General features: G+C 37.1%; 1 protein-coding gene across 1 annotated transcript in view; it reads right to left on the bottom strand.

The window, feature by feature from the left end:
- The window catches only part of LOC130974850 (uncharacterized), a 28486-nt gene extending 13098 nt beyond the window's left edge, over positions 1-15388 (bottom strand). The window contains exons 1-6 of the mRNA XM_057899691.1: positions 14924-15388; positions 14353-14453; positions 12968-13152; positions 12701-12883; positions 9440-10624; positions 6311-6519 (exon numbers count right to left, since the gene is read on the bottom strand). Of these exons, the coding sequence (XP_057755674.1) occupies positions 6311-6519; positions 9440-10624; positions 12701-12883; positions 12968-13152; positions 14353-14453; positions 14924-15388 (2328 nt within the window). The remainder of the gene's footprint in view (positions 1-6310; positions 6520-9439; positions 10625-12700; positions 12884-12967; positions 13153-14352; positions 14454-14923) is intronic.
- Between the last annotated feature and the right edge of the window lie 2014 nt (positions 15389-17402).

Below are 17402 nucleotides of genomic sequence, written 5' to 3'. Positions count from 1 at the left end.
CTGAACTCTTATAAAATACCCACTTTACCCCTAAACTTTACTTATTATCCAAAATACCTGAAAATTTATACAATAATAAATTTAACTTGATAATCTTTTTATAAAATTACATTTTTCACTAAAAAAATAAAAGATCTTGGATGTTCTTTCTACCCTAAAAAACGAAACCCTCCCTTTATTATTCATAAAAAATACCACTTGATATATAATTCTGTTTTTGAGTTTTTCGATTACCGATTCTTCGTAACTTTTATATAATCATTTAGTCATTGAACTTCATCAAATTCTACTCAATAATAGATAATAAACAATAAAATAACCCAAATTTCATCATCAAAACTACGGTTCCGCTGTCCCAAAGCTGGCCGAAACACACTCTTACCAAAACACCAAGATTCGATAAAAGTTCAACATTAAAATCAAGCAAATTCAATCAAATTCTAATAACAATTAGTTCAAGCATCAACTTCACTTCTCAAATATAACTTAATTGGCAAGATTTACTACAATCCTACTTTCGTATGAAATTAAAATATTCGAAATTTTAAAGAAGTCTTTAACCGAGTTACTAAAGAGAAAAATGTCAAAAATCGTCTGTACCTCCTAAAATTTCAATTAACTGAACTAAAAAAAGAGATATAATTATTTCCGTCAATTTCTACCAAATAAAAATAACGTCAACATGTAAAAAAAGAGAATACGAATATTTTTATTAGATTAAATTTTTTATTAAAATTATAAATTACAAGAAATCGAAGCCAAAAACTTGTGGGAGGTCACGGTTCTCTCAAGGAACACTCTCGGTCTCTTTTTTTTTTTTTTTAATTTCAGTTCGGTTATGAGATGAAGAAAGAAGATTAGAAGATTAATTGAACAACGGATATGTGTCGAGGGGGATTTATGTGTTACATTTGCTTTCTTTCTTTTCCCTTTTTTTTTCTTTCTTAATCCATTTGGTCACAATGAATGAACTAATCAAAGGATAATAGCATTAGATGATGACTCATGATTAAGTGCTTTTGGTTAATAAAGGAAGGAGACATGTGTTATGGTTTTATATATGCATATGAGCCATGTGAATGAAAACCTAGGTGGATGAATCATGAATCAAAGTGAATGGCTTCTGTTTGTATTTTTCTTTCTTCTATTATCCTAATGGCTTCGGCCAAGTGAATAGAACTAAGGTAATGATAATGATTAATGGTGATTTAGCTAGTGGCAAGGTGTCAAGTTCTGAAGTTGTTAATTCTGCAATTTAAATTATAAATATTTTAAACGAATAATTATATAAACTGAATATATTAAACCACAAGTAATAATATATATATATATATATATATATATATATATATATATATATATATATAAAGTTTCATATATATGAGTTACTAATGTTTCATATATATGAGTTACTAATATAAATGATATTAGTAACTTAAGAATGAAAGATATTTAATAAAATATTAGTAATTTTAAACTCATTAAAAAATACCGATAATTACTTATATCGAAAAAACTCAAACTTAATAATAATAATAATAATAATAATAATAATAATAATAATAATAATAAAACCAGTTATATGGTATAGATTAAATAATTTGATGACAAGTGGTAAAAAGCTTGCTTGGAGGGAACAGATTTAGCAGAGGTCTTTAAGCATGTCTCCCTTGGTTGTGGAGCTTGTAGCCGGCTAATGAAAACTGGGTAAAAAAAAAAAGTTAACAGAACCCCAACTGGATTACGAAACTGGGCTGGGCCATCGTTGTTTGGTTTTTTATTTGGGACATTATTGGTGGCAGCAGGAATGGAAAGAAGTGGCTTTGTGATACGTCTACAGTATCTGCGGACTATGAGGTTGGATTTGGGTTGGGTTGGAAGGGAAATTGGTAGGGTAATTTTGTTTGGGCTTGATAAACCATTATTTTATGCTTTATCTTGTGCTCAATTGAGTGGTTTTTATCTATTCTTTACCCACTTATTCATATTATTTGCATGGTTTTGTATTTGCCTTCCTAATTATGTGCTTTGATTGAAAACATACTTCCTTGGCTTTTATTTCTTTTTATTTAATCCTCTCTTATTATCATTAGATGCCTTGATATGTGTGTTAAATGTTTTCAGATATTACAGAGCAGGAATGGCTTGGAGGATGAAAAGGAAGCATGCAAAAGTGGAAGGAATACAAGAAGTTGAAGGAACTGCAAAGCTATCAATCTGACCCTCTCGCACTAAAACGATCATAACTTGAGCTACAGAGGTCCAAATGATGCGGTTCCAATTGCATTAGAAAGCTGACGTCCGGGGCTTCGATTTGATATATAATTTGTCATAGTGGCCGTACAGATAGGCGACGCGAATGCACGCTCCACGCTGACGTGTCGCATCTGCGAATCTCATTCCACGCATACGCGTGGATGACGCCTCCGCGTCACTTTGTCACGATCTGTACGAACCAGATTTCACAATCAGTGATTTTTGGGCTATTTCTGACCCAGTTTTTAGCCCAGAGAACACAGATTAGAGGCTATAAAGTGGGGGAATGCATCCATTCATAAGGATGCTTTCATAATTCATAATTTTAGTTTTTAGATTTAGATTTTAGTGAGAGAGGCTCTCTCCTCTCTCTTAGGATTAGGATTTCCTTTCACTTCAGGATTATTTCATCTTCATATCAGGTTCAATGTTCCTTTTATTTATTTCCTCAATTTAGTTTATGGATTTCTATGTTTAACTCAACTTCTTTATTTGGCTACAACTGCCCATGTTACTTTTGATACTTTTATTAATTCATGATTTTGAGGTATTTCAGATCTAAGTTTCTTACTTAGCTTTTTATATTATTGGCTTTAATTGATTAACTGGAAGCTCTTGAGTTATCAACTATTCATGATTGATTGTTATGTCAGCTAATTAACTGGAATTCCACTAACTCTAGTCTTTCCTTAGGATTTGGCTAGGACTTGGGAAATCTAACCAATTAGTTCACTTGACTTTCCCTTGCTTACGCAAAGATTAACTAAGTGGGATTAACTTCCATTCTTATAGGAGTAACTAGGATAGGACTTCCGAATTTTCATATCTTGCCAAGAGTTTATTTTATAGTTAATTATTTATTTTATTTGTCATTTAATTTACTTGTTCCTCACTTTCAAAACCCCAATTTACAAAACCCATAACCAATAATAAGAACACACCTCCCTGCAATTCCTTGAGAAGATGACCCGAGGTTTGAATACTCGGTTATCAATTTTAAAAGGGTTTGTTACTTGTGACAACCAAAACGTTTGTAAGAAAGGTTGATTGCTTGGTTTAGTAACTATACTTACAACGAGAGTTTACTATAACTTCTAAACCATCAATCTTTAGTTCTTCAAAATGGCGCCGTGGCCGGGAAATTACAAACGTGTGCCTTATTATTGGTTATTGTAAATATTTTTCAAAAAAAAAATTCAGATTTTTATTTTAAAATTTTTATCTTATCTTATCTTATTTCAAAAATCAAATCTTTTTTTAAAATCTTATCTTATCCTTTTTCAAAAAAAAATCATATCTTTTTCAAAATCCTATCTTAACTTTTTCAAAATCTTATCTTTTTCAAAATATCTTCTTTTTGTTAGTTTTTGTTTTTATTTTCTTCTACTACTATGAACTCTCACCCCTTTTGCTATGAGTCTGGTTACAACTATGTTACAGGAAGAGAAAGCTATAACAGGAATATGCATCAAGGTCAAACCAATCAAAGATGGACGGAGCCAAGAGGATCTGATCAACCCTTTAGGCAACAACACCTTCCAAGATATCACAGACAAAGACCATCCTACAACGCATACCAAGATGATAGATATGGTGGACCGCCTAGTAGCTACCAACAAGCCCCACCGTATGCTCAGAGACCATCCTCACAACATAACTTTAAACCACCACACTCACAAGCCCCTTTCCACCATTCGCCTCCATATGACCCCAATCCTTATTCACCACACCAACCACCATGTGAACCATACCCAGAACCACCACCTCAATATACACCATCTCCATATCCTTATCAAAAGGAACCACTTCCATGTTATGAATCTTTTCTCCCAACAAACGACCCTCCTATCCACCCCAAACCTCCATGGAAAGCAAACTTGCCTCTATCACTAGTCTCACCTCTACTCTTCAAGCACTCATATCCCGCATGAACCAACCCTCTACTCCCAATATTCAACCCTCAAGCTCCAATGCACATCCATCTCAACCACACAATGATCCACCCATCCCATCACCACCACCCATGGAAGAGCACCCACATCCATCAACCCAAGAGCAACATGATCCCAATGATACTATTGACATGGAACAAGAGAGAAAGGATCATCTTCACGAATCCATACTTCATAAGGAGCTAGAAGAGGCACTAAAGGTAAAGGTAGTAGAGACCTTTGCAGATGAAGGAGTAGTTGAAGGGAGTTATCATAGAAAAGAAGCCATCAAGGAGGATTTTGTACTTGAAGGTGAAGAAATAGTTGAACAGGAAATCATCAAAGATGAATACAATTTCATACTTAAATACCTTGATGGTTTCAGTGGCTAAGAGAAGGGGGGGTTGAATCTTAGCCCCCTTTTTAAAGCTAACACTGGCTGACCTTCAGAGAAGACTTTTCTGTTTTTGCTCGTCAATAGACACGAGCAAATTTGTTTTGTCTCGTCCCTTGTCACGAGACTTTTCTTTTTGTCTCGTCACTTGGCACGAGATAATTCTGGTTTTTGCTCCTGTGTACTTGAAAACAGAAATGGAGTAGAAAGTAGAAGAAGATGGCACCCAGATATATCCTGGTTCGGCTGCTAGGTGCAGTGCAGCCTACATCCAGTCTCCATCACAACCATGATGGAATTTCACTATAATCCATAGTTGTAAGAACCGAACCGGTGATCAAACCGGTCAGATCACTGGTTCACTGGTTTATTGGTTCAACCGATAAACCGCTGGTTGAACCGATAAAACCGGTTTCACATAAATAAAAAATATAAAATACTAAAAATAGTCGTAAACAAAAAGTTTATCACACTTTTTTTTCGATTATTGTTAGGAATCTCGACCCAAAGGGGAGGATTGTTCATTGTTTAGACAAATTACAAACGATTCATAATCTCAAAAAGACTATCTCCTAAACACCTATTATACTTAATCACCTAAAGAGACATTTTCCTCAAACAATCCACATAACCATTTCATTAATCTCCGTAGTGTTTCTTCGGCATTGACATCAAGACACTAGAAAACTAATTATATATGTAAAATTATAACTGCTAAATCATATACAGCACATATTACTAGTTATACCAGATCACACAGAATTCATCACTATCTTTTGCTATTTGTCTCCAATTCTCAAGACAGTGTAGTCCTAAACCTCAATTACCAATCCAATCTATTTAAACTCAACTCCACAAAATTTTTAAACCATAATTCTGCATAAGAAAACAATTTTATTAAACACAGAAGCTATACTACTCAAAATATGCGTACACTTAAAGTTCATCACATTTATTAGAGAATGATTGGAGTAAATCCTATGTATAGGAAGAAAAGGGAAATTGCATGCCATATAGGTGAAAAATTAAATTTTGTCCTTCATTCTACATTATCTATGTATGCATCATTCTTCATAAATCAAAAGTGCTAATATATGTGGGGGGAAGAGGAGATAAAGATTTAACTTTGGAGCAACGAATGGAAAATATCTTACCATGCAAATGAAACTCAAGTGTTTTATTTGGCACAAACTCATAAACAAGCATCCTTTGGCCACCTGAGACATAATATCCAACTGGGGAATCAAGTCCAGATGTATTGTACTTTTCATGTTGTAATTTGTTTGTTACAAAACATTTATTGAACAGGAAAATTTAGTTATATTGCTGCATATTATTTGAATTACTTACTGTATCTGGCCAATTTATCACTTAGGAGATGCTTAATAATTCATGTTTTCAGTGCTTTTCTTTTGCAGAAATTTTTCTTTCAGGGTAGGTTCATATTTGGACCAGATGTGAGATCATTGGCACTGACAATTCTCCTCATTGTTGCTCCTGTTGCAGTTTTCTGTGCCTTTGTTCATATTTCAACAAGCATATTCATCCCAGAAATTTTAAGTTTTCAACACAGAATAGAATAACATAGGAGAAGTGCAGTTTAAAGTTGCTGGATAAAATAGGAGAAGTGCAGTTTAAGGTTGCTGGAGAACAGAGAAGAAGTGCAGAACAGCATTATTCATAAGTCATAACAGCGAGAAGTGCAGAACAGAGGAGAACTGGAGCTAACCTGTTTGACAGAGCAGAAGAGCGAGGCAACGGCGAGGGCGACGGCGCAGCAACGGCGAGGCAACGGCGAGGGCGACGGCGCGGAAACGGTGACGGCGATGAGAAACAGGGACGAAGCGGAGCCGCGGGTCTGTTCTGTTCCTTCAGACTTCAGAATAGGTGTCCGGCGGTGAGACGAAGAAGACGACGGCGGGCGGCTGGCGGCGGTGGCTGGGTGAGTGACACTGACAGAGTGAAGTGAGGTGGTGGCAGAGATGGTTAGCCGTTAGGGGATTAGGGTTGGGGGAAAAGTGGAAAGTGAAAGCTGGGAGTGGGGTTTGGGGGTACCGCGTATACGATTTCTTTCTTTTTTTTATATAAAAACCAAAACGACGTCGTTTTGGAAAATGAATTTAAAAAAAAAGGGCTTCCGAACCGGTCGGTTATCCAGAAACCGCCGGTTTTTCAGTTTTCATCAAAACTGGCCGGTTCAACCCGGTTCTCAACGGTTCTCTTCCTTATCCGGTCATATCACTTAACCGGACCGGTTAGAGGTCCGGTTCACCGGTTTTCCGGTCGAACCGGCCGGTCCGGTCCGGTTTTTACAACTATGCTATAATCAATCTGATTACAACTTGTAAAGTGCTAACCCAACTTACAAGGGAATTCCCACAGAATCATGATACACAACATAGATGAACAAAGGACCTCTAAGACATCTATGGCTTTTTCTTTTAATTTTGCACTCTCTGCCTTTTTCCGCTCTATGGCTTTTTCATTACAAACCTCACTGTTTGCCTTTTACCATGAGACTCAAGACATGACAAAATTAAACAGAAAAACAAAAGACAGAATACATTGAAGGAGAAGAGAAATCTGTTAGCTCAGGTAGCTCTGAGAACTCTGTGCCTTGCACTCTCAAATTTTCTCCTTGCTTCAAACAGTGGTTGTTCCCCCCTTTTAAAGAAGAGGAAAGCCTCCACACTTGAAGCCACAACCGAACCAACTTCTTCCTCCTTCAACAAACACAGAACCGGTTCGGCCACTCAGAGAGAGAAGAGATAACCATGCATTAACCCACATGCAATTACCTCTAGTCCTTTCTTGATCATCACCCTTCATCAATCCGGGCTCTCCATCCTTGGCTTCCTCTCCAAGATGGATTTCTGGCCCTTGATGCCTCATGATGATAATGACTTCATCTGCTTCGATCTCTGTCTTCAACCATCACTTCGCCACTCTAGCTACTCCCTGTGGTGGTTGAGCAGAATCAAAGACAAGCCATGCTTCAAGAATCTCCTCTAGCTGGCCGAATCTTCTTCTTCCATTTTTGAGCATATAAGGCTCAAGATAGTCTCACCAAATCTATCCACATTTGGTGAATATCTTAGCCACAGCTCACTTTTATTTTGGTGTGTTTTCTTGCCATCATTTTGATGGTCTTTAGGCTTGCTTTCTCTCCTTTTGGTAGCTCCTTTTTTGCTTCCATGGCTGCCAATATTTCCTGTGCAATAACCGAAGAGAGAAAGAGATGAGAGAGAAATAAAGAATCTGAAGAAAAGCAATGTAGAGTGGTTAAACACATTAAGAACTTGCTTTTACTTCCCTTAGAGTGGCGTGCATAGTCATAATAGCCATCAAATCAATCTTTTCTCTCTTTTTTATGTTTCCAATGCATTAAATCAAATTTGAATTCCATCCAAAGTGAGGAATGGAATCCGTTGGAGGCAATGAACCAATTTTCTTTGCTTCTTGGGTTCGGTCATGCATGGAAACAATCATCAGAATTGAATTTGGGCTATGTTGCAATAAAGCTTAATCTGACCCAATAAAATTCTAATTCAATCAAATTAATTTGGGCTTTGTGACATTATGATCAAAGCTGGCCCATTTAGATAACATTTGCTTTCCTGATAAAATTGATTTCGGATCAAGCATGGAAAGCACACAAGAAAGCATTTGTTTGGGCTTGCAACAATAATATTTATTCTGGCCCAATTATAACTAGCTTTAATTACAAACACAATGCTGAACCAATAATGCAACAGTTGGGCTTTGTTAATTTTCTTTTGTTTCGGCCCAGCATAAAATCTGCACAACAAAATTATTAATTAAGCAAATATGAATTAAGATCAAATTAATAATTTTATAATTTAATATTTTAATAATGTTTATTCATCATCAAAATTTAATAAGAGTTTTCCAAACTCATCAATCTCCCCCTTGATGACAAACATTATTAAAATTGAAATGGAAAGAAATTTAAAGATTGAGTAAGGAATACTCCCTTTGATTTTGAATTTCTCCCCCTTTCAAAATGTCACATGGCTCCCCCTTAATATATGCTATTTTACCAAGGGAAGCACTAACCTGTAACATTTAAAATCAAGCTTCAAGTAACAATGTTATTTAGCAAATTTTATGATGCTAAATGCTTGATTTATGAGCAGTTTTAATTGATAATCAAAAACTCATTTGATATCATAAACTGATTTACTGCTCAAACATACACAAAGTATCCAAATATTTTTCGAACATTTTCCTGTTTAGGATATCAGAGCAAAACAACATGATGAAAAATATTTGAAGAACAAAACAAGGCAGTTTTGATATTTTTACACAAATTAAAGGAACTGCCAAAAATAAATTTTCAATCTAACAAGTTTATCAATGATGAATCAACAGCCAGGCATCAAAATAAATCAAACATCATTATAAACCAAATGCCAAAATAGACTAATCATGATAAACAAATGCAGTTCAAACAGCAATGACCATATTAAAACAAAAGCAATAACACCATGCTTTCTTTGAACAAGGGTAATCATAAATTTTCAAAAATTGAAAATTTCAACCCCTGTTCCCCTGTTTTCCAGCCCTTCCAGCCCCTGTTTCGTTTCAATTTCAATTTTGGAACCTAAATTTCCTCCCCCTTTTGTCATCATGGGGCACCTGCACAAAATGTGATTAACATAGCAAAATATTTAAAATAAAACAGTAAAGGTATATCTCAGTATTCCTAGAGCAGTGAGTATCAAGTCATGCTCATACAAAAAATAGATTGAGCCTAATGGAGCCAATATCAAACAGAATAAACACAATTGCTAATTATCAGAGAAATGAATGTCTTCTTCCTCAGCGCCTCATTCACTATCATCTCCCAAATCCTTAGTAAGATGTTCCAGCATCAGGTTGACTCTTTCTTTGCAGTTTTTCCAAGCTTTCTCACTCTCATAAGCTTGCTTGCGGGCCTCTTTGTGAGATCGAAACATCATGTCTGCCATGTTTGAAAATTCTCCCAAAATCTGTTGGATGGATCTGATTGTCTTGGTAGATTCTGGCCTGCTTTCATGGTCACTATCCGATGCAGTTTTTTGCCCTTTGGTTTCCTTAGTTGCTCCTCCTTCTCGGATTGTAGACACCTCATTTTCTACCTTCTCATTTAACAAATCAACTTTAAAGTACTCAAAGATTCTAGTTAAAAACATACCATAAGGCAGGTTAGCCTTTCTGGTGCTTCTAACAGAATCCCACATGTGCCTAATCATGATGTAACCAAAGGAAATAGGGGTAGAGGTAACCAAAGCAAACAATATGAGACAGTCAGAAAATGTTACTCGGTTGTGTGAGCCGCTTTGGGGAGTCAGAATATGAGTGATGATTCGGTGAAGCAAGGAATTGACTGGTCCAAGAGCTTTGTGAGTTGGAGTGGTTCCATGCAATCCGGAAAGGTTTGTGCAAATGTGCTGGAAAACAGTTTTGTGAGAAACGCCGACTTGTGTGTCCCATTTCTCCACCATGTATGCTCGCGGTCCTTCATCCTTGAAGCCCAGGGCCGCTCCAATTGTCTCAGCATCAAGGGCTATTTGAACCCTTTTGACATAGGAATGAAGGGTGCCGTCAATAAGTCTCATATTAGCATAAAACTCTCGAACAAGACCTGGGTAGACTGGTTTCTTGATGAGGAGCAGAGGCTTCCAGTTGAGGAGTTCAAACAGAGAGGAAATGTTGGTATTCTTGAGATTTTCGAGACTGACAAGATAGGTGGTGCACAAATGACGCTTCTCCATAACCTCTTTGTGAAACTCAAAAGAGGTACAGGAGTTAAATCTGCTTGGATCAAAATGAGAGTGAGTCTTGCCATACTTGTCTCGGAATTCCATGGATTCCAAGTTTGGAGGTTCAGTAGTGTCATTGAGTGCAAACCCCTGATTCTTTTGTGAGCTTTTTCCGGGGGTAGACTTCTTCGGTGATGAGGGTGGAGGTGAAGGAGTGGGAGAAGTGTGAGACTCTTGCTCTTCTTCTTCAACTACAGGTTTCTTGTTCTTGCCTCGGCCTGAACTTTTGTGGGCAATCACCTTTTTTTCTCATGGTGGTTGTTTGTTTGGACGGTGGTGAAAGAGAAGATGATGAGGTTGAATGAATGTGAATATGAGTGTGGGTTTGAGGCGTTGATGGTTTTTGAGACAGAAGAATTCTTTCACTCTTTCTTGGCACGGTTTTCTTTTTCATGGTAATGGAGGAATGAAATATGAAAGAGTTGATAGCCGAGTTGAGTGGGAGAGAAGCAATGTGGGTGACGCATTAAATGAGGCTTGGAGAGAGAATGATGGAAATAATGATCATTAGTGGGCGGTTAATGACCATTATGAGGTGGTTATTACCCAAAAAGATGATTTCCCCTTTTTTTTTAACTTTTGAAATCTAAAACTGAAAAGTGGTTGCCTTAAATCAAGGGATTAGATGGAGAGAGGGATTTGATTTGACAATAACCACTTCCAAGAGGATATGGTGACACAAGGAAGACGATTCTTATTTGTATGGAGAGATAATTAACAAAACTGTTATTGTGGGGTCATGGAATTTTAGTGGGGCCCATAAAATTTGAATTCTGCGTTGCCTCCCCCTTGACCACAGCTCTTCCATTATGCAATTAGTTTTCATCTCGTCCAAACCTGCGAGCAAAACTGAACAGAGTCACAAATTCACAGATTTTCAATGAAACTTAAATCAAACATTCCCAAACTTTTTCTCAAGGTACAGAATCTGTCTTCACAGAGAGGTTTTGTAAAAATATCAGCAATTTGGTCTTCAGATTTTACAAATTGAATATCAATAGTACCCTTTTGCACATGTTCTCTAATGAAATGATATTTTATCTCAATGTGTTTAGTTCTCGAGTGCAGAACAGGATTTTTTGAAATGTTTATAGCACTCATATTATCACAAAATAAGGGTATACTATTGATTTTTAATTTGTAATCTTCCAATTGTGTTTTTAACCAAATTAATTGTGAGCAACAAGCAGATGCGGAAACATATTTGGCTTCAGCAGTGGATAGAGCCACTGTGGCTTGTTTCTTGCTTGACCACATGTTGAGTGAGTTTCCAAGGAAGCAACACATGCCGGAAGTGCTCCTCCTATCCACTCGATCTCCCACATAATCTGCATCACAAAACCCTACTGCACAAAAGTCATCAGATTTAGGATACCATAATCCATAATTACAAGTTCCCTTAATGTATCTAATGATGCGTTTAACAGCCGTAAGGTGGGATTCTTTTGGATGTGATTGAAACCTTGAACATACACCCACACTTTGGACTATATCTGGTCTAGAGGAGGTAAGGTACATGAGTGAACCTATCATTCCTCTATACCTTGTTTCATCCACATCTTGGCCATCATCATCCTTTTCAAGTTTAGTATTGGGATGCATAGGAGTGCCCATTGATTTGGAATTTTCTAGGCCAAACTTTTTGATAAGTTCTTTTGCATACTTTCCTTGATGAATAAAAATACCACTAGGAGTTTGCTTAATTTGGAGGCCAAGAAAGAAAGTAAGCTCTCCCATTAAACTCATCTCAAACTCACTAGTCATGAGTTTTCCAAACTCTTCACACAAGGAAACATTGGCCGAACCAAATACAATGTCATCAACATAAACTTGAACAAGAAGGATATCATCATTAGATGTTTTAATGAATAAGGTAGTGTCGGTGGTTCCCCTTCGAAAATGATTTTCCAACAAAAAAGCACTAAGCCTTTCATACCAAGCTCTTGGAGCTTGTTTAAGACCATAAAGAGCCTTAGTTAATTTAAAAACATGATTTGGAAATTCTTTATATTCAAAACCGGGGGGTTGAGCCACATACACTTCCCTATCAATAAAGCCATTAAGGAAAGCGCACTTAACATCCATTTGAAACATTTTGAAACCCTTATGGGCAGCATAGGCAAGAAGCAACCTAATTGCTTCCATTCTAGCTACCGGAGCAAAAGACTCATCAAAATCAATACCCTCTTCTTGATCGTAACCTTGGGCCACTAATCTAGCCTTGTTACGAACAACTTGTCCATCTTCACCAAGTTTATTTTTAAATACCCACTTAGTACCCGTTACCTTCTTACCATCCGGATGAGGTACTAATGTCCAAACCTTATTTTTGTCAAATTGAGCGAGCTTCTCTTGCATTGCTTTGACCCATGATGGATCCTCAAGAGCTTGTTTGACATTGTTGGGCTCTATTTGCGACAAGAGAGCAAGATTGCTAGGTTCGGTTGACCTTTTGGTGGATGATCTTGTTGTTACTCCTTGAGAGGGATCACCAATGATGAAGTCATGAGGATAACCCTTCATAGACTTCCATTCTCTAGGCCTTCGGACAGGTGTAGAGCTTTGGTGAACTTCTGGTGGTCTTACTGTTTCAGTTGCTCGTGCCTGCTCAGGAGACAAAACGGAAGTTTCTCCTCCAATTTGACGAGACCAAACTGGAATGGCAGATTCTTCATTCTGGACAGATTTGGGATTTTCTTTGCTTGTTCCAGCTCCTTCTTCATCTGAATCATTATCTCTCACAGTACTGGGAATTAAGTTAGAATCACAAAAGGTAACATGTATGGATTCCTCTATTGTCCTATGCTCCTTGAGATAAACTCTATAAGCCTTGCTTGTGGTGGAATATCCAACAAACATTCCTTCATAGGATTTTGGATCAAACTTTCCAAGATTTTCTTTATTATTAAGCACAAAACATTTGCATCCAAAAACATGAAAGTACTTAAGATTTGGAGGGGTTCCTTTCCATAGCTCATAAGGGGTTTTCTTTAGCCCTTTTCTAATGATTGTTCTATTCAAAATATAACATGCTGTGTTCACAGCTTCTGCCCACAAAAATTTAGGAATCTCATTCTCACATAGCATAGCCCTAGTCATCTCTTGAAGGCTTCTATTCCTTCTCTCAACCACCCCATTTTGTTGGGGAGTTCTAGGACATGAAAAGTTATGAGAAATTCCTAAATCATCACAAAATTTTTCAAAGTCTTGATTTTCAAATTCCCTTCCATGATCACTTCTCAAATGGGCAATTTTTAAATCTTTTTCATTCTGAATTTTTTTGCAAAGGGTGGAAAAGGCATAAAATGCATCATTCTTATGAGCAAGGAAAAGTACCCAACCGAATCTAGAGTAATCATCTACCACTACAAGACCATAGTGTTTACCTCCTAAACTTTGAGTTCTAGTAGGGCCAAAAAGATCAATATGCAACATTTCTAATGGCCTTTTGGTTGAGATTCCATCTTTTGATTTAAAAGAGGATTTTACTTGTTTGCCCAATTGACATGCATCACAAGTAAGATCCTTGTCAAACTTGATGTTTGGAATTCCTCTAACCAAATTCTTTTTAACTAGCTTAGAAATTTGGTACATGCTAGCATGTCCCAACTTTCTATGCCAAAGCCATTTTTCAGATTCAAAAGATGTAAAGCATGTTACATTTTGTTCCTTTAAATCCTCAAGAGTTAATCCATACACATTGTTGCATCTCTTGGCTTCAAATAAAATATCCCCAGTTTTCTCACAAACAACCAAACAAACAAACTTTTTAAAGATAACATCAAAACCTAAATCACACAATTGACTAACACTAAGTAAGTTATGTTTCAAACCATTTACAAGAAGCACATCATTTATACAAGAAGAAAAATTTTTACCAACTTTCCCAACAGCCACTATTTTTCCTTTTGCATCATCACCAAAAGTGACAAGTCCTCCATCATACTCATCTAGCTTTATGAAGAATGTTGTCTTTCCGGTCATATGCCTAGAACATCCGCTGTCCATATACCACATGTTCTCCTTTCTTTTGGATGCTAGGCACACCTACAAAACAATGCTTAAGAGACCTTGGGTATCCAAATCCTTTTGGATCCTTTTACGTTAAACCATCTTCTATGTCCTAAGCCATTGTAATCAAAAACAACTTTACAAACTTTATCACCAATCATTCTTTCACCAAAGAAACATTGAATAGGAAAGTGTCCATTTCGATTGCATAGCCTACAAAACCTTGGAGTTGCTGTTTTGTTAAAGTGAGTTGGGTTTTGATACTTTGTATCATTTGAAGATGAAGCAATGTTTTCAAAATGTGATTTTTCAGATTTATAAAACCCCAACCCAGCTTTATCATAAAGAGGTTTTTGACTAGCCAAGATTTGATTCAAATTTTCAGAACTTTGGGTGAACTTGGCTAAGTCTTCTTTAAGTCTTTTAACCTCTTTAAGCAACTCTTCATTTTGCTTAAAACAATCCACATATGCAAGGACCGAATGGTCACTTTCACAACTTCTAACTTGGGCTCTTAACTGCTTATTCTCTTCAACAAGATCACAAGCAGTTTCGGCCTCTCTCACTTTTTCTTTTAGAAAACTGTTTTCAGCTTGAAGAATGGTGATTTGTTGTTCAAGTTCTTGATTTTCCAGCAGAAAGCATCTTATTTTTTCAGAAAGGTGGTCTATCATAAGATGAAGATCTTCAGTGTCAGGGTTATGAAAGACTACCTGATTTACATGATCTGCCATAAGACATTTTTGAGATTTGGTTTCTGATTCTTCATCATCATCATCTGAGTCGTTTTCCAACTCTTCCCATGAGGCCATTAGTCTTTTCTTCTTTCCTTTTCTCGGCTTTTCTTCCTTTTTCAACTTAGGACAGTCAGATTTGAAATGCCCCATTTCCTTGCAATTAAAACAGATTACTTTGCTAGGGTCTTTCTTCATCCTTCTTGAGCTGCTGCCTTTGCCTTTGAGCTTTGCCATTTTCCTGATTTTTTTTACAAACAACACAAATTCATTTTCAAAAGAGTTATCACTGGATTCATCATCCAGAGGGTTAGTCACAGAAGAAAAAGCAATTCTTTTCTTTTTTGAATCCTTTTTCAAATAGGAGTTTTCAAAAGCAAGAAGATTTCCTCTCAAATCATCAAGTGTCATGGAATCTAAGTTACTACTCTCAGAAATAATTAAAGCTTTTGTTTCCCACTCTTTTGTGAGACATCTCAACACTCTTCTCACTAGCACAGATTCTGAATGTGTGATTCCAAGAGCATCTAAGCCAACAGTGATGATATTGAACCGTTCGAACAGTTCATCAATGGACTCTCCTTCCTTCATTGCAAACATCTTATATTCCCTGTTTAATATGTCTGTCCGAGTTTTCTTTACAATGGTAGTTCCTTCATGAGAGATTTACAACTTGTCCCAGATTTCCTTTGCCGTTGTGCATCGTGATACTCGTCGGTACTCCTCAAAGCTGATGGCACAGTTGAGCAGATTGGTTGCCTTGGCATTTAACTCCACCGTCTTCCTATCTTCCTCGGTCCAGCTTGCTTCTGGTTTAAGAGAGACTACTCCTTGAGCATTTGTGGTAGTTGGAAATTTAGGACCTTCCAAGATGATCTTCCAAAGTCTGTAATCCACGGCTTGTACAAATATCTTCATCATCTCCTTCCAATAGGTATAATTTTTCCCATTGAAGAGGGGAGGTCTGTTGCTTGATTGACCTTCAGCCAGATTGTATGATAACACACTTGCGCCACTGTTTTCTGCCATGAGGATCTTTACTCCAAGCTGCAAAGCTTGATCTCTTTGAGACCAAGCTCTGATACCAATTGATGGTTTCAGTGGCTAAGAGAAGGGGGGGTTGAATCTTAGCCCCCTTTTTAAAGCTAACACTGGCTGACCTTCAGAGAAGACTTTTCTATTTTTTCTCGTCAATAGACACGAGCAACTTTGTTTTGTCTCGTCCCTTGCCACGAGACTTTTCTTTTTGTCTCGTCACTTGGCACGAGATAATTCTGGTTTTTGCTCCTGTGTACTTGAAAACAGAAATGGAGTAGAAAGTAGAAGAAGATGGCACCTAGATATATCCTGGTTCGGCTGCTAGGTGCAGTGTAGCCTACATCCAGTCTCCATCACAACCATGATGGAATTTCACTATAATCAATTTGATTACAACTTGTAAAGTGCTAACCCAACTTACAAGGGGATTTCCACAGAATCATGATACACAACATAGATGAACAAAGGACCTCTAAGACATCTATGGCTTTTTCTTTTAATTTTGCACTCTCTGCCTTTTTCTGCTCTATGGCTTTTTCATTACAAACCTCACTGTTTGCCTTTTACCATGAGACTCAAGACATGACAAAATTAAACAGAAAAATAAAAGACAGAATACATTGAAGCAGAAGAGAAATCTGTTAGCTCAGGTAGCTCTGAGAACTCTGTGCCTTGCACTCTCAAATTTTCTCCTTGCTTCAAACAGTGGTTGTTCTCCCCTTTTAAAGAAGAGGAAAGCCTCCACACTTGAAGCCAAAACCGAACCAACTTCTTCCTCCTTCAACAAACACAGAACCGGTTCGGCCACTCAGAGAGAGAAGAGATAACCATGCATTAACCCACATGCAATTACCTCTAGTCCTTTCTTGATCATCACCCTTCATCAATCCGGGCTCTCCATCCTTGGCTTCCTCTCCAAGATAGATTTCTGGCCCTTGATGCCTCATGATGATAATGACTTCATCTGCTTCAATCTCTGTCTTCAACCATCACTTCGCCACTCTAGCTACTCCCTGTGGTGGTTGAGCAGAATCAAAGACAAGCCATGCTTCAAGAATCTCCTCTAGCTGGCCGAATCTTCTTCTTCCATTTTTGAGCATATAAGGCTCAAGATAGTCTCACCAAATCTATCCACATTTGGTGAATATCTTAGCCACAGCTCACTTTTATTTTGGTGTGTTTTTTTGCCATCATTTTGATGGTCTTTAGGCTT

Source organism: Arachis stenosperma, chromosome 4 (assembly GCF_014773155.1).
Source record: "Arachis stenosperma cultivar V10309 chromosome 4, arast.V10309.gnm1.PFL2, whole genome shotgun sequence".
NCBI classification, from domain to species: domain Eukaryota; kingdom Viridiplantae; phylum Streptophyta; class Magnoliopsida; order Fabales; family Fabaceae; genus Arachis; species Arachis stenosperma.
The sequence above is the reverse complement of the archived record's forward strand: the minus strand, read 5'-3'. Positions and strand labels throughout refer to the sequence as shown.